The 18,413-nt window shown below is 33.5% G+C and overlaps 2 protein-coding genes across 2 annotated transcripts in view; one reads left to right on the top strand and one right to left on the bottom strand.

Annotated features, from left to right (window-relative positions):
• Positions 1 to 2,202, top strand: part of LOC110452661 — a 31,928-nt gene extending 29,726 nt beyond the window's left edge. The window contains exons 10-13 of the mRNA XM_021501309.1: positions 210 to 314; positions 957 to 1,064; positions 1,460 to 1,552; positions 1,874 to 2,202. Coding sequence (XP_021356984.1) covers positions 210 to 314; positions 957 to 1,064; positions 1,460 to 1,552; positions 1,874 to 2,019 — 452 coding nt within the window. The 3' untranslated portion in view covers positions 2,020 to 2,202. The remainder of the gene's footprint in view (positions 1 to 209; positions 315 to 956; positions 1,065 to 1,459; positions 1,553 to 1,873) is intronic.
• Positions 2,203 to 10,540: 8,338 nt separating this feature from the next.
• The window catches only part of LOC110452622 (potential E3 ubiquitin-protein ligase ariadne-2-like), a 24,354-nt gene continuing 16,481 nt past the window's right edge, over positions 10,541 to 18,413 (bottom strand). Inside the window, exons 12-15 of the mRNA XM_021501254.1 lie at positions 17,373 to 17,516; positions 16,954 to 17,022; positions 14,231 to 14,314; positions 10,541 to 13,961 (exon numbers count right to left, since the gene is read on the bottom strand). Coding sequence (XP_021356929.1) covers positions 13,890 to 13,961; positions 14,231 to 14,314; positions 16,954 to 17,022; positions 17,373 to 17,516 — 369 coding nt within the window. The 3' untranslated portion in view covers positions 10,541 to 13,889. The remainder of the gene's footprint in view (positions 13,962 to 14,230; positions 14,315 to 16,953; positions 17,023 to 17,372; positions 17,517 to 18,413) is intronic.

Raw genomic sequence — 18,413 nt, 5'->3', positions numbered from 1 at the left:
CCCTACAGTTTCACCAGCCGAGATTCAAGGTCTAAGACATCAGCCAATTCAGCCTACAACACTGTACACCTAGATAACCACCATTCACTCTGAGACACCAACACCAAATCACCCAAAACACCAACACAACATTCACCTACCAAATAAGAATGTGTGCTGTTACATATTGTCTGATGTTTATTAAAGTACTTTCTGATGGTTTCTTACAGGAGAAGGAGATCTCCCAGGGCCAGGAAGTTACAACCTGTCGAAAAATTTCGTGAAAAATGACTCTCCGGCATATTCCATGAGACAAAAGATTAGAGCCCATGAAAGTAAGTTGTGGAGTTGAATGAAACTGTTACCTGCACATGAGAATGTCTCTATTCAAACATTTGATTTAATTTTGTCCAAGATTGTAGATCTAGACCAAAGAAAAATTCAAGAAACTTTATGGGTAACAATTGATTTGAATACTGTATACCTGGAAATTTCCGACCTTTACAATCCCCTTTTCGCCCTCCCCATTGAGATTTCTACCCTCCCCATTGAGGGTGAATTTATCATGACAGTTGATATTAGTACACAACATACAATATATAGTAATTACATGTCAAGGGTGAAATGAACACTGGCCGAACATGGATTTTATTGGAAAAGAGCAAGTGTTCGATTTGGCAAAAGTTTCCCAGAATACAGTATTTTAGTCATGAATAATGGATACAATAACTCAAATTCTTCAGCGAAATAGTTTTTATATTTTCGGACGAAATTGTGAAAAAGTGTGAACTTACTATATCAGTTTTGATGCACAGAGAATATCAAGGCCAATTTTCCTCATTGAAAACAAGACCGTCTACATTATCTATTTATTTGATTGACAGCTGAATTAAAAACAGGACCGTCTATAATTGATTTATTTGATTGACAGCTGAATTAAAACAAGACAGTCTGTAATTCGTTTATTTGATTGACAGCTGAAAACCCTGCCCCCAACTCCTACAAGGCAGAGCAGAATGACACTGTTCCTGGTGGTCGCAAGGCACCCTCCTTCTCCATGGGGAGGCAGTTTGAAGTCCCAGACAGTAGGTGTAGCCATGATTGACATTATTACTCTCGAAGAATATTGATAGGAATTTCTCAGTCAATGTAACCAGACCTTAACGTAATGATGTCCTGTAAAACATTGCAAATAGCTATTTATTATAGTTGAAAAAAAGTTTAGTTTTGGGTTGATTTCAATATAAATTAGGGTTAAACCTTAATCCAGAATATGTAGACAAAACTGTCATCTAAGCAGAGACTAAGTATACTAAATATTACTTGGTAGAGTGATAATTTACAGGATTTTATATTAATCAATATATGCAATTTTAAGACATAGCTGTCCATATTTTGTCAATTAAGAATAGGCATCATGTAATTTTCCTATACAAACCAGTTGATATATATAAAATCACTGAAAAATGTTTTGTTGAAGGCAAGGTAAGCCCAGGACCTGCTGCTTATACTCCGAGTCTAGCAGAATCTACACCTAAATATACCATGACAAGTCGCCCTAAGAGCAACAGACGTAAGTTAAAACTTCAGTTAGGATACCAGGTAAAATCAGAAAAAAACATTTCTATGAGGTGTCAAACCCAATTGTATCAATAGGTACCACTATCCACTGGGAAGTTAACCAGTGATGGACTGGTGTCCATGAACAGAACACTATACATGCAATATTGACTATATTGCATTTTTAGTAACCAATGAGTCATTTACTTTGCTGACATAATCATTTTGAAATATAATGTCAAGGTAGAGGTACATGCATTACAGTTATTTGTCCATTGATCCAAGAGACGTGTATTTTAGGACATGACCACTTTAACACTTTGTTTCTATCCAGGGGGAGGTAACCCAGCTGCAAACGCTTACAAAGTGCCGTCAGCCTTTGGTCAGGCCAGTGCAGCCACGTTGAAGAGTCGAGCAAGTCCCTATGTGTACTCAGGATTTCGCACCACCAAAATCACAGAGGAAGTACCCTCCATTTAGGGCAGGGCAGAGGTGCAAACTTTTTTCCATGAGACATAAATTACATATAACTGAAGGTCTTCATAGTCTGGTCTACCTAAGGACACCCGACAGAGAAAAAAAAATCAAATCTTATGGAGGAACAAAAATTACTCATTGAGGGAAAAAGTTAATTTCCATGCATTAAAAAAATGTTTATATTCATTTATTCTTTAGTAATCATTTGTTTTTTGTTGATTCATCATTTTGAAAAAGTTTGCAAGAAAACCATCAGCTGTTGGATTTGAATTTGTTTGCCTTTTGATGAATCATATTGTTATCAGAAATAATTTAAATCATGTAAATTTGCTTATTAAATTCATGGTAGTGTGAACTGTCAAAACAGAATTTATCATCTTAGAATTAAACAAGTATACAGTAATTGGTTAGAGCTTGAATACAAGTAATGGGAAATGTGCAAGAAAATGTATTAAGAGTGACTGTTAATTAACGATAAAATAAATAAAAAACACTTACCAGGTAATGTTTAAAACCTGTCATTTTACTGGTGTATTTGTATACTCTATACAAACGTACTGAGAAATGTTTGCTGCAGTTTGACTTCCTCCGTAATGAGGGCAAATTGAGCATTATAGTAAAGCTCAGTGAACAAAATATCAAAGATAGTTATCAAATGTTGAGGGCGAATACTTTCGTCTGTTGAAAGCTTGGATTGACAAAAATCCTCCGTAATGAGGGCAAATTGAGCATTATAGTAAAGCTCAGTGAACAAAATATCAAAGATAGTTATCAAATGTTGAGGGCGAATACTTTCGTCTGTTGAAAGTTTGGATTGACAAAATTTTCCTAGTGTACAATATGAAAATTGTGATATTAAGTACGTTCTCATAAAACAGATGTCTGATAAAGACACAATCTACGATAATATTGTGGTGTGAAAACAAGTTTTGTTACACTGTATTTATTTACTTTATCTATTTATTTATTTGTAAATATTTTTTAATAAAGAGTCGTGACAAACTCAATTAAACATGGGATAAAATTCAGTTTCTTGCCATTTATCAAGTATTAGAGTCTGGCATTCGATTTTGTGCACAATTTGTTGAACATAAGTTAATTTCATTTTAAATATCAGTTGTATAATGTAGAATGCTTCTGGACGTCCTGCAGTAGTTCTGGGAACTTCAAATTTGCCAAGAAGAGATGCATACCTAGCTATTTTGTTATACAGACTGGTCTGAAACTGTTTCATAGTGAAACATGCCTGTGATAAAGGATCGTGACACAGAAGATAAAGTATTGGAGGGTAAAATGGGGCCAATAGGGATCATTCTTCCATTTGTTTTTGGATATTGTTAGTATGCCAATCATGTACATATATATAAACAGTCATTTTATTTTTGCTAAATAATAAAATATTGCACAATGGATTATCAACAGTTTTGGTAATATGTTGTTTATATTGTTTATGCAGCTATGATGGATTGATCCATCCTTACCAATGGTTTACCAACAATTATGCAAATATTTTCACCAATCTATCTCATTGGGATGCAATGAAACATTGCAAGAGTCTAAAATAAAGTTCAAAATTCTTCTAAAAAGACAAGTAAAATGGAAATAGCATACAAAGAAAATGTAAATTGACGCATATTGAATGTGTCGAGTGTCCAAACACTGAAAATACTTGGTGATTTGTTAAATGTATGATAAACAGCACCATGGCATATACATCGAAATCCTGGACAGATTAAGAATGAATTTATATAAGCTACCTTATATATAGATGTGCTCTAAATGAGTCACCTCCCTTTAGATTTTATGATTACCCCAAAGTAATTGATGCGTGTACACTTCACATCTTGTTATAAACGTACTTTTTCACGAGTCTTCAAATAATTACAGGAAAATCAAAATGCATGAGGCCCAATGGCTGCATTGCTCACCTGGTATACAGCTCACACTTGTAACCTTAAAAGTGATCTTAAATAAAGCTAAAGGCAAAATATCAGTATTTATGATTAAAAGTCATTCAAAAGAACCTGTTAAAAGATTTAAAAACTTTTCGCCCCTGTGACCTTGAAAGTCGAACAAGGTCATTATGTTTTATAGCCCTTCATCCCAGAATGCAACTTGCAAAATATCACCACCCTATCGTTTTGTTTATTGAAATTAGGTAATTTAAATGTTTAAACATATTTATCTATAGGTGACCTCAAAAGTGGGTCAAGGTCATTCAAATGAAATGATAGCCCTCCATCCAAGCATCATCATCATCACTCACTCGCTAAATATCAATATTCTAGGCCTCATGGTTATTCAAAAGAAGTCGTTTTTCAAATTTGTTCAGATTTAAAACAATATTGACCCCTGTGACCTTGAATATAATCAAGGTCATTCACTTGAACAAACTTGGTAGCCCTTAATCCCACCATGCTACTGACCAGATATCAACATTCTAGGCCTTATGGTTATTCAGAAGAAGTTGTTTAAGGAATTTACTATATTTGACCCCTGTGACTTAGAATATTATTCAAGGTCATTCATTTGAACAAACTTGGTAGCCGTTCATCCAATCATGTTACAGGCCAAATATCATCAACCTGCAACTTGGTTATTCAGAAGAAGTTGTTTTAAGATTTTGAACATATTTGATCCTTGTCACCTTGTGATCTTGAAAACAAGAGTCCCAATGGGCCTGTATCGCTCACCTGGTATTAATCTCACAATTGTAACCTTAAGGGTGGACTAACATAAAGCTACAGGCAAAATATCAGTGTCTTGACTTAAGTCATTTAAAAGAACCTGTTAAATGATTAAAATACATTTGACCCCTGTGACCTTGAAAGTCAAACATGAACATTAAATTGAACTAACTCTATAGCCTTCCTCACAGAATGCAACTTGTCAAACATCACCCTAATGGCCCTATACTTTTTGTTTATTGAGGTGACTTTTAAAGATTTAAGCACTGTGGACCAGATGTGATCTTGAAAGTATGTCAAGGTCATTCACATGAACAACCGATCACCCTGGAACCTTAAGTTATTCAGAAGTTGTTTTTAAGTTGTTTTTAAGACAAATAACCCCTGTGATCTGGAATATGGGCGAAAGTCATTCATATGAACAAACTTTGTAGCCCTTCATCCCAGTATACTACTGGCCAAATATCACCCTGGGCATTTTGGGTATTCAGAAGAAGTCATTTAAACATTTTAACATATTTGACCCCTGTGATCTTGAATATGAGGGAAGGTCATTCATTTGAACAAACTTCGTAGCCCTTCATCCCAGCATGCTACTGGCCAAATATTATCAGCCTGGGTCTCTTGGTTATTCCCTATGACTTGAATATGGGTCAAGGTCATTTCTTTTCAGAAATCTTATCGGGCATCATCCTAGATATTTATAAGCTAAATATCACACTTGTTGGCCTTTTGGTAAATCAGGAGAAGTCGTTTAAAGGTTTTAAAATACAGGTCAAGGTCATTTCTTTTCCCAATCTTTGTCAGACATTATCCTAGGAACATATCAGCCAAATAGCATGTTTCATAGCCTCTCAGTTAATCAGAAGAAGACGTTTAAAGGTTTTAACAAATTCGACCACTATGACCTTGAATATGGGTCAAGCTCATTTCTTTTCAGAAATCTTATCGGGTGTCATCCTAGATATTTATAAGCTAAATATCACGCTTGTGGGCCTTTTGGTTAATCAGGAGAAGCCGTTTAAAGGTTCTCAACATATTTGACCCCTGTGACCTTGAATATGGGCAAAGGTCATCTCTTTTCGCAAACTTTGTCAGGCCTCATCCTTGGAACCTATCAGCCGATGATCACCCTTCTAGGCCTTTTGGTTAATTAGAAGAAGTTGTTTAAAGCTTTATCAAATTTGACCCCTGTGACCTTGAATATGGGTCAAGGTCATCTCTTTTCGCAAACTTTGTCAGGCTTCATCCTCGGAACCTATCAGCCGATTATCACCCTTCTAGGCCTTTTGGTTAATCAGAAGAAGTTGTTCAAAGGTTTTATCAAATTTGACCCCTGTGACCTTGAATATGGGTCAAGGTCATTTATTTTTGCAAACTTTATCGGGCTTCATCTCATTTCCCTATCAGCCAAAGATCATGCCCTGGGCTTTCAATTAATCAGAAGAAGTCGTTTAAAGGTTTTATCAAATTTGACCCGTGACCTTGAATAAAGGTCAAGGTCATTTCTTTTTGCAAACTTTATCGGGCTTCATCTCATTTCCCTATCAGCCAAAGATCATGCCCTGGACCTTTCAATTAATCAGAAGAAGTCATTTAAAGGTTTTAACAAATTTGACCCATATGACTTTAAATAAGGGAAAAGGTCAATTCTTTTCGCAAACCTTGTCAGGCGTCTTCCTAGAAACTTATTAGCCAAATATCATGCTTCTGGGCCATTTCTTTTTCGCAAACTTCGTCAGACATTGTCCAAGGAAACTTTACCCCCTCTCCAAGGGAGAACGGATAGCTTGGGGGTCCTGAAATTTACAATTTAAATAAAGCCACTGATGATCTTTCCATCCATGCAGAGAAAATGACTGTAGTACCTCTTAGTCTGGAGAAGATTTTTGAAATATTGCTTAATTTTCCCTTTAGGGCCCTAGGGTTGGGGTAGGAATCCCAATTTTACAATTTAAAACCATCTTCCTCCAAGGATAATTCTCACCAAGAATAATTTCCTACAAAAAATTGTCAAAACATACCCAAAAGTGTTGTTTCCCTATATAAACTATAGTAAACTTTACCCCCATCCCAAGGGAGAACGGATAGCTCAGGGGTCTTGAAATTTATAATTTAAATAAAGCCCCTGATGATCTTTCCATCCACGCAGAGAAAATGACTGCAGTAGCTGAGTCTGAGTACCGAGTCTGGAGAAGAAGATTTTTGAAATATTGCTTAATTTTCCCTTTGGGGCCCCACCCTGGCCCCAGGGGTTGGGGTAGGTATCCCAATTTTACAATTTTGTAGCCTCATCTACCAAGGATGATTCTGACCAAGTTTGAAAAAATTCCATTCACTGGTTCTTGAGAAGAAGTTGAAAATGTAAAAAGTTTACGCATGACGCTGGACGGAAAGTGATCGGAAAAGTTCACTTGAGCAAAGCTCAGGTGACCTAAAAATAGATATACATAAGTCCCCGAATGAAATTTCATGACAGTACAACGACTTCAATTAACATCATTTTTTTTAATTCAGGGGAAGTTTTGGTGACTTTTATTACAACAGCCAATACAATTAAAACTTGTCCATAGTAAGAATGTTATGTGTTCATAACTTTTATAAATAAGGTTCACAGGGCAAGGTATTGAGAGTACAATTAATTTGGAGCAAGTCAGTCTTAAATTCATGAGTCACATTTTTTTTAAAGACAACAGTAAACAAAAACATGATTTTTGTTTTAATTTTTTCTCCATTTTTTTCTTCCATTTTTACTAAATGCACATCAACAAAACTTAAAGGAGTGATCAGTATGATATATATTATATTTCATATATTTCATAACAAACGAATGAATCAAAAAATAAATAATACATGTTGATAGTTAAGAGAAGGAAGAGTTGCTACAATATCTAGGTATACATCGGTAACGGGCACAACAGGAAGTGGCAGTCACAACAATCTCGTCATGACACTCAGTGTTAAAGGTCAAAAGGTTAAAGTTATAAAAGTCAAGATGGACATTTTATAGTATATGAGGCACAATAAAATGATAATAAAGAGAAGATCAAAGCTGACAAAATGAAAGGGAAATTTATTAAATCTTTATCAATATATTTCATCAGTAGCCTACAGTTCTTAAAAATCGGGAGGATACTTGGTGTATTTCTACAATCGACCTTATGTATAAAAAGGTTAATTTTATGATGTGACAGTCTTCTTTGCTGCTATATATAACTAACAGAGAGTGGGCTTTTTAGTGAACATCACTGGTAAAATAGGGTACATTCAATGGTTGAACAAATTATACATGGTTTACCAATATTTGTTTTTTTGGTCTCATACCTTTGATATGAACCTATGTAATAATTCAGTAGAAGTAGAAGTATTGTTTCCCCATATCAGTGCCTGCTGCAATTTAGTCATGTAAAAAGCTGCAATTTAGTCATGTAAAAAGTCTGTTCTTAAACCCAATACCTGTATTGATTATTTTACTATTTCGTGGTTGCCGAAGAAAAACTGACTGAAATAAAGAACAAAAAGGGAACAAAGTTATGAAAGTCTTTGAACATTCATCTTTCTAATTTGGACGTGTGATGTGAATTTTGGCATATTTCAAGTGTATAAATCATTGATTTGGGAACAAAATTTACTTCAAAATTCATTGATGAGGAAATAAGGAATAATTAAAAACATTTTGAAAACATGATCTAATCCTTCACAAACTTCCAGCATGGTTTATACTGTACAGTATAATTCTAAAGAAAACTCTATTTTCAGGACAATATTTTTTTAAAATTCCATTCGGCAGAAGTATTAATTGTATTACACCAGTTTATCAACCATTCTTTGGGAGCTAAATTAGTATAAACGGAAATAAGGTCAATCATATATCTATATTTAAAATAAAGAAAACATGAAAAAAAGCATACAGTACTAATGATTTAGTAAATACCTATGTGCCAAAAAGCACCCCTCCTCCATTTATGCTGTTATGAATGTCATTAGAAAGTTGTCCTGCAATAAAAAAAATAAACCATCAACAAACCCATTTCAAAAACAAAATATCAGCTATGCCACAAAACAAAAGTAGAGATGAGAAAAATAAACAGAATATGCATTTACCTTTGGATCTCAACAATTAAACAATATTACAAAATTTCAAATTTTCCATTCACGAGACCTTTATTGGCTTTTTTTGTTTAACTAATTTACCCCTGAAATTTCATAATGAACTATTCCAGCCTTTGAATTGGAAGAGTATAAAGTGTATCTTCAGGGGTGAATGAATTGAAAGCAAATAACAAACATAATATGCTCACTTTGAACTCATTCCTATCAGTGCCTTCACCTTCTTTGCCATTTTTACTTTATTACATATTATGGCTTCAGGAACAAGCTAAAACAATTCTAGCAAGCAAATAAAATCAATTATCCCAGGAGTGATAAAGGCTTTGAATAAATTTCAATGATTTGTTTTTAATTGGTTTTATATTTGTATTTGTATTTTTTTTTAATTCATTCCAACAATTTTACAGTTTACTGACCTAATTCATCTATTAAGCTAATAACATAATACCCAGCATACCACAGATACAATTAATTCATCACACAATTGACAATCTACAAACCACTACAAATAGAATAGAATACTAAATGGTAATTTAACAAAACATATATGTCACAACCCAATTTTGATACAGGTACTGATTGTTCCATCAATGTATCATTATTAACTTATAACAGACTCTGTATCCTTATGTAAATGGACATTTTTGGAAAAAAACTGCTGAATTTATTTGAAATATCACTTGTACTGTAATAGTTTCAAAAAAGGATGTACAGTGAAACCTGACTTCACTTTCAAAATACTTGTACACAGTACAAGTGGTAAAAATTTGAGATGACTTCTTTGTCATATCAAGAAATATATTTATAGAAATGGAAGACTGTTCCAGGAAATAATTTGCTTACTTATAATATTGATAATAACAATTTTAACCAGCAATATTCTTATAATAAAGATTTTTTCAAGACTTATAAATATAATAGCACTGCCCCAAATCATAAGACTGCAGATGAAATTGTATCAAAGAACAGCTTCAACAATCTTGAGGCTATAATTTCTTGAAAAAAATATCTGAAGCTACAATTATTAACAAGGCAAGACAATTAAATATTTTTATTTCAAAATTAATTTGAAATATTCTATTTAAATAAATTGTATTTTGGTAAATAAATTATTACAGAATAAGCAAACTTGCTATCAATAAAATTTGTACAAATACACATATTTAATTTTCAATTAAATTCGGACACTACTAATTCATCAACCTTTCATATCGGACACAGACCTTGACATGTTGTGAAATTTTCATCTCTATGAGCCAGTTCGTTTATTCGGAATGACCGGTATGTCTGTTTTTCAATTTAACATTTTCTGGCATAAATCATGACGGACCTGCAAAATTGTATGCAGGCCCTGCAAGGCTTTGTCAAGGCTAGCCTGAAAGCAGCATCAGATTACTACGTCCCACCTTATTTCATAAACGAACAACTGTTGTCCAACCGGTTCAACCATTTGGATCGCGATAAATGAAAACGGCCTTTGTTACTTTAAGTTTACAAATGGACATACTTCAGCCAAAGAATTGGGAACGGCTCACGATTGCCAGGCTTTCAAGTTTTATTTTGGCAAAACAATGGTGTTTTTTTAATTCATTATCAAAATATTAACTGCTTGCTCTGATTTATGCCTCAAATAAAAACGAATATTGTAGGGATCCCTGTACCACTGCCAAAAACTTTAACAAAGTTTTGAAACTGTTTTTCTGCCATGACTCTAGCCTTGATAAATCATTTCTGGAAAGAAAACCATACCTTGCAGGACTTTAATGAGAAATATTAAAGATGAAATAAGAAATAAACAAAGTATAATCAACAAGAATGTTCTGAGCGCAAAAAATAAAAATCAGCTGGGCTAGGGCGAGATTCTAACACTGGACTTCAGATTGTTATACTAACGCCATAACCAATTTGAGTTACCTGGTGAACAAAAGTGTACTAGCCTAATTGTGCTAGTTATATCCAAACAGGAGTTAGAGGGAAGATACTGTATATAGGAAAAACGGCAGTGCAGTGGGACAGGGATTCTAAAAAGGCAATCTGTCATTGTCTGACTTGTAAATGCTAAAACCTATTTACAAAGAATATCTGAAGAAAAAGTAATCAATTTGGTGTAATGCAGTTTGAAATAAGTCATCCTGTTTTACAAAGTTTATGTTAGCATAGCAGATTATTTCAAATGTGAAGTTCTTGTTAGAGTGAAGGATATTAAATATTATCTGTTCAGCAAATTTGAATGATCTAAATATTACTATTTCAGTGATCTATATCTCAGATGAAGTACTTTCTGGGGAAAAATTACCACCAGTTCCTGCTCCTGACAAAGGTTAATTAATCCAGTTCCTAGACAAGTGGGTGAAAAAGGGGAAAAGGTTTAAAATTTGAAAATGATCCTATATAAGCTTGCAGTCATCTTAAATCTTTAGGAAGATAATACATGTAACATGATAAGGGACTATCATTATTTTATAAAATTTATCTTTAATATATTATTTATACGGGATGAAAAAGAAGTAGATATATTGTAATAAATGAAGAAAAATGTAATGCTGAAATTTACATTAAGAAACTGAAGCAGCACAAATCAATGGATAAATATAAATAATATGGCACTGAAACAATCGTGTCAAGTGATAATTGAAAGAAATCACACAACTATGGAAAAATTACACATGATAACATAATAATTACATCTTAATTCTTTGGCATTTTCATACAGTTCCCAGCTTTTTCAATAATCTTCAATTGTGTTGTTATAACTAAAACACAGACACCTGTGTTCTGGATTTTATCATTAGCTAAATCATAAATAGGCCTGTTTAAAGCCATGACATATTTCCAATCCCCATTTAAAATGTTGTAACTGCTCAAAGCCACCAACAATGAAACTGATGATACAGTTGTGAGTTCATCAATCCTGAAATATGGCTCAATTAGACTTCCACCAGCTACACAAGTCCATGTGCACTGTACTCTTTCCTGTGTCATGTTATCCTGAACACACGTCTCAGTGTAGTGTAAACCTAAGTGCCTGTGTTAGAGACCTACTTGGCCAAGTCATTAAACACACTTTTAGGTCATTTTGTTCCGCTGAAGATTTCTACACTAAATATATCAAATTAAAAAGACATACAATAAACTTAATTTTGAAAATTCTACACAAATGTCTTTAAAAAATAATTTTGAAATTTTAATCTAGTAAATCTAAAATTTTAATCAGCATTGATGGAATAATGATAAAACAGCATTTTGAACAAACAGGCTCAGACAGATAGAAAATTTATATAAATAATACTTCTTAACCAATAGTATTATAATCTCTGGAATGTCAACCCACTGAAACATGGGATCTGATGAAAAAATAACTTTGAAATTTTAATAAAAGATTCCCACGGATTTGTCAACAAATTATGTTGTCATAGAAAACAGTTTCTATGATTTAGTGTGTTACATGTAGTTTGCTGAGTAAGAATTTTTGGCTTATGATGCACCTTATTACCTAATCTTCAAAATTTTAATTTGATCTTCAAAAAACAGGACTGATTTGTTTTCTTCCAATTTCATTTTTTGTTTACAGTATACAAATCTTGATCGATGGAATATCCAATTTTACAAGTCTATGAAAATCTGTAGGAACTTAACATCTTGTAAAGCTTATACATTTTTTATCACTTATACTAAAATACACAAAATACAAAAATGTACCGAGATACATCATTCCAAGTAATTAACTCTAAGTTACTGTACCTGTAAAATAAATTGCAATCCCAAAGACTTCATAGGGAACAATTTGTTTCGTATCTCAGAGATGCTTATTACATTTGCTCAGTGAACCCTTAAATTGATTTTCTCAATCTGGCATAATTTTTATTTAATTTTCATCATCTTATAATCAATATGTAAAGATTTAGAATCGGAATTAGATAAATATACCTAGCATTTTATCAATCTAGTTATGACAATATCAACTTTACGTGCTTTAGAAGACTTCGTATTTGCTATTGCTATAGCATTTTTCTTCAAATTTATAAAGTTAAATAATCAAACCAGCGGTATTTATATAATTACATATATAAAATCTGTGCACACATTTACTGACTTGTAGTGAGGTTAGTTTGTATTTGTATAGACCCTGTAAATGTACCACACACTAATAGGCTGTGAAGTTTAATATGACATACCTGGTCAACACAAAGTACAACAGACGACCATAGCAAGTTTTACAATATAAAGCATTCATACAAAGTCAGTTGGTGTCATGATGTGTTTGCGGAGGGAGAATCTATGACGTCTTTGTTCTGGGTGTAATAACAGACCAAAAAAACCCAGAAGTCATCCTAGCATGGACATGTGATGTCTCTCGACCAATCATATATATTCAATTTTATGGCAGTCACACATGTTTTGTATGAAGAAATTGATTGTATGTTCAAATCTATTATTCATTAATGACTTTAAGTCAATTAATACATTATCTTTCTCACTATAGTCAAAAGTTTGACATTTAATCGATTTAAATAGTTTGATACATCAACAAACACGGCCCTCACCTGTTCATTTATGTTGCTTCATACAGACAATATATTCAAGAATATCCCAACCGATGCTTTATAACACACCAAGTAATGGTAAGTTATGGCAAGATTTCCAGCTTGTTTGTAAGTTTGAAGGGTTATCCGGTTCTTGAACTCAAAACTCATTGACAAGTTTTCATTCCATCCTCTGTGGCACAAACATCTAAATCTGTGTACCGTAAGCTCAAATATCTGAATCCAAATCCATTTGGCAAAAATCTTAATCAAATTATGTGCTAAAATGCCTTGAATCCATCACATATGTGCTCAAACATCTGAATCCAAATTCCTTGAGCACAAATATCTAAAGCCATACTCTGTGAATCCAAATATCCTTGAGCACAAATATCTAAAGCCATACTCTGTGAATCCAAATATCCTTGACCCCAAACACTTGAGAGTGTTGTATGAGATGATCGGAGCTCTAACATGACATAACTTCCCTGAGCCCAAGCTTACAAAAACTGAAGTCAATGTTTGTTTATCGCAGTGTGGACTTAGAATACACTTAAAATTCTAGAAAGTCTTTTAGTAGTGTTTGTCTTCTTTTCTCGGCTATGTCCATTTGGTTTTCTAGATCCTGAAATAAAATATATTATAAGTATGAGTAATAGACAGGAACATTATACTATTTTATCCACTAGAACATAAACTAGATTTTGAAATTAAACAAGAGATTCATTGGGCATGTATAATTCATCTGTTACTTTTGTTATTTGAGCTGGAGAAAAATCGAAATGTTTCTGTGAACTTTAGACCATGGTGGCCTTTTCAGATTTCTTATTGTTTAATGTGTAATACCCTTTTTCACTAGAGTAATTTAGGCTGAGTGGAAGACTAAACACTTACCCCTCTGTCAGTTATCTCAGCACGCTCTATTTTCCAAGACAAATTCTCCACCTCCGCCTCAAGCTGAGCTTGTTGATATTCAAACTGAAATGAAAGTTAGGCCTAATGAAACCTTAGAAAATCCATTTTCAATTTGATAGCAAGAGACGTCCAACCTTGTATTTCAAGTCTGGAGCACATTTGAATGATTTTGCTGAAGCAAATAAAAAATCAAGTTTAGGAATCCTCTGAACTTCCTTATTTATGGTGAAGATAGGATGGAACCATGACAACAATACTAGTAAATATCCAAATGAAGAAATACAAGATGCCCAATGGGCCTGAATTGCTCAACTGGTATTAATCTCACACTTGTAATCTTAAACAAGAGGCCCAAGAGGGCCTGTAACGCTCACCTCAATATTTAAGCAGTCATAGCAAATATTCTCATTAAATATTATATTGTACTACAAATTTGTCACTCGCAAACTTTGTCGGGTCCATCTGTTGAAACTACCAGTCAAATATTATTAGAAGATTTTATGCTTTTTGGTCATCGTTCTTCTTCAAAAGTTGTTCGACATTTTTTTCCCTGTGACCTTGTAAGAAATGTCAATTCATTTTCCTTCTCAAACTTTTATAGCTCTATCCCAAGAAGCTACCAGCCAAATCTTATGAATCCATTCCTTGTTCTTCAGAACAAATCTATTGAAATGTTGTTTACCTCTGCGACATTTAAAGTAGGTTGAGGTCATTTTAATTAGCAAACTTTGGTGAGCTTTATCCCAAGAAGCCACTAGCCAAATATTATAATTTTATGCCTTTTGATTTTTTAGAAGTCACTTGATGCTTTTGACATATTTGACACCCGAGACCTTGAAGAAGGTCAAACTTATTTTTATTTTCAAACTTTGTCAGTCTCTATCCAAGGAAGCCAATAGCCAAATATAAAGATTCTATACAATTTGGTTCTTCAGAAGAAGTCGTTTAAAGAGTTTGACATATTTGACCCCTGTGACCTTGAAAGCAGGTCAAGGTCATTTTTATTCTCAAACTTTGTCTGGCTCTATCCTAGGAAGACACCAGACAAATATAAAGATTCAATACCTTTTGATTCTTCAGAAGTTGTTTAAAGAGTTTGACATATATGACCGCTGTGACCTTGAATGTATGTCAAGGTCATTTTCTTTCTCAAACTTTGTCAGGCTCTATCCTAGGAAGCCACCAGCCAAATATAAAGATTCTATACCTTTTGATTCTTCAGAAGAAGTTGATTTAAGAGTTTGACATATTTGACCGCTGTGACCTTGAATGTACGTCAAGTTCATTTTCTTTCTCAAACTTTGTTGGGCTCCATCCCAGGAAGCCATCATTAAAATATGAAGATTCTATACCTTTTAGTTCTTCAGAAGTCGTTTGAAGTTTTTGACATATTGACTCCTGTGACCTTGAAAGTAGGTCAAGGTCATTTTTGTTTTCAAACTTTGTCAGGCTTCTACAAACAAAGCTTTCAGCCGAATATCATAACACTAGGCCTGTCCATTCTTCAGAAGAAGTTGTTTAAAGGAAAAGTTGAGGAACGAGGACGGACGGACGGAAAACGCACAATAGCATAAGCTCACTTGCCCTTCCGGCAGGTGAGCTAATAATACCAGATACATAAAACAACCTTTTATATGGCTCATATTGACTAACTGTGAAATTCTTACGTAACTATAAATACCAGGTAAATATCTTTTACATGTCGTATACCGGGAAACTTTTGCTGTAGTCTAATTTGGCCTTTTTCGCCCTCCGCAATGAGGTTGAATTTATTATAACAGCAAACATGTGTAAACACATGATATACATACTAATTAAATGTGGAGGGCAAATTATATATTGGGAGAAAACAGATTTTACAGTGAAAGGGCATAAATTTACCAGTATACAGTAATACCATGAATCACTCAATTAGAATGAAATATATATATGTACAGGAATTTTATTTCAGTAGATAGGTTCATTTCAATAGCAAATTTGACTTACAAAGCAACTCATACTGTTATCAATACACATGTTAAATTTGTAGAAGAGGGTTTGCACAAGAATTTTACAATGAAATTCATAGCGTTTTGAGGGACTTTTAAGGACTTTTTCAGTAAATTTAAGGCTTAAAAACTCCTGCTATTTGCAAATTCTCAAAAAACAGCGATCTGGATGTGTAACCTGGATGTCTCACCATATAAAACCAGACAACTGTAAACTCTAACACTGGTTGGTTACTTAAGTCCAAAAAGCTAAAAATAACCCTGGTGAAATAATGTAATTTTCTTGTATTGGTTGAATTCATTTTTATGAGAATAACACCACAAACCACCAAAATTAATAGAAGATCATAAGTTAATGATCATTTAGTCTAATTCAAGGCTCATGTTGAATCCTTTCGAGACCTTTTTGTTAACTAAGGGCTTTTAAATCCTTTTCACCAATTTTAGGGCTTTTCACAGCCAATCATTTGTTTTTAGTTTTTTTTCAAGGCTGGAACGAATCCTGGTACAAAGGATATGAGAATACTCGTAGAAACAGTAATGGCATTCATAAATCATTTTAAATGCTTCAGGCAAGAACCTTGATTAATCAATCTGCTATTTAAACATCACTTCTAAAATATCCTGATCTATCCTGTATTAATTAATTTTGTAAATGACAGAAGTATTTGTATCAGAGTAAAAAGAGGAACGAAAGCTGCTGTAAATACTTACCAGCTGTTTCCGGGCTGTTTTTTCCATATAGTATGCGTAGGGATATGTATATTGGAGAGTGTAGCGACACTGTAAAAAACAAAACACGAGATCATTCTCTCCAACAGGTGGTGGGAAATGTCTAAGGAAGACTTGGCTCTGAGTACCATACATTTGTTTTGATTGAAGCAATGGAAATGTTGAAGGCGAAAAGTACTGATTCAGATTTCATGTCAGTTTCTACAAATATGAAATTTGTTCACTCCAGAAAAGCATTCATGAATGCCAAACTACAAAACTGTTTTTTCAAGAACATCAATTGGACTGCCAATTATGTTTTAATGACATAAACATGTGAAATTTTATGATCCTCATTTAAAGCAGTAGAATTATTTTTAACTGTAAGGTCCACAGTTACCTCCCCTGAGTTATTGTCATACCTTCTTGAGCAGGACTGCGGCATCCAGTAGGTACTGCCAGTCGATCCATGTGCCAGAGTTGATCATCACTTTCTCCTGGATACGAGTGGTTATTTTAGACAGTGTTTGTTCCTCCAACTTCAGGCTCTTGGCATGATTCTCATACTGATTACGAAAGGAAATATAAATCATAAAAGACCTTTCTAAAAATTTCATAATGTGATACTGTATAGCAGAATATATCCATTGAGATTAATTTTTCAAGATTTTGCAGGTCGATAATGTGAATGCGAAAATATAATACACAGAATAATATGACAAGCAATAAAATGAGCCACGAAATAACTTCATAACAGTAAGGTCGTCTTGAAAAAGCGCACATGTGGTTGTGACTAGAGTCATGAAGTTTGAAAATTCATGTGTATGTTTTATTCTATCTTATAGTTTTGTTGATGATTTGTCTAACAACATACATTTACTCAATATTCTGGAATAAAGTGTATTCATGGGACTATTTGACACTTTATATGTCGAGTGTCCAGACTCTGTGCTTAACACCGCAAACATTTTTTTACTTCAAATGTACTGGTTTAGATCGCGAAATTATCATCCTTGTAAATTTCATTTTCAAAATCGCAAAAAAAATAAGTCCATGTAAATAACCCATTATATGGTTACGCAGTTGCTTTTCGGTTCACGTTTGTACCTTTCTTACATCTCAACAGGGTGTAACAATAATTATCTATGTATAAGTTTAAGATTATAACACCAGGTGCAAGTCTGCATAAAGTTTTCTTTTCAATTTGATTTCAGTGTCGGTACTTTTAGAAAGTTCAAAACTTCTTTAACTGATAGTAGAATTTTAACCATACTATATAACATCTTTCCAAAAGTGAAATATAAGAATCAACAAGAACCTGTGTTTTAGATTTAATATAAGCATCAACAAGAACCTTTGTTTAAGATTTAATATAAGCATCAACAAGAACCTGTGTTTTAGATTTAATATAAGCATCAACAAGAACCTGTGTTTTAGATTTAATATAAGCATCAACAAGAACC

The sequence above is a fragment of the Mizuhopecten yessoensis genome, unplaced genomic scaffold (genome assembly GCF_002113885.1).
Source record: "Mizuhopecten yessoensis strain PY_sf001 unplaced genomic scaffold, ASM211388v2 scaffold6779, whole genome shotgun sequence".
Classification (NCBI taxonomy): Eukaryota; Metazoa; Mollusca; class Bivalvia; order Pectinida; family Pectinidae; genus Mizuhopecten; species Mizuhopecten yessoensis.
Note: the sequence above shows the minus strand (reverse complement) of the source record. Positions and strands in the feature narration are given on the sequence as shown.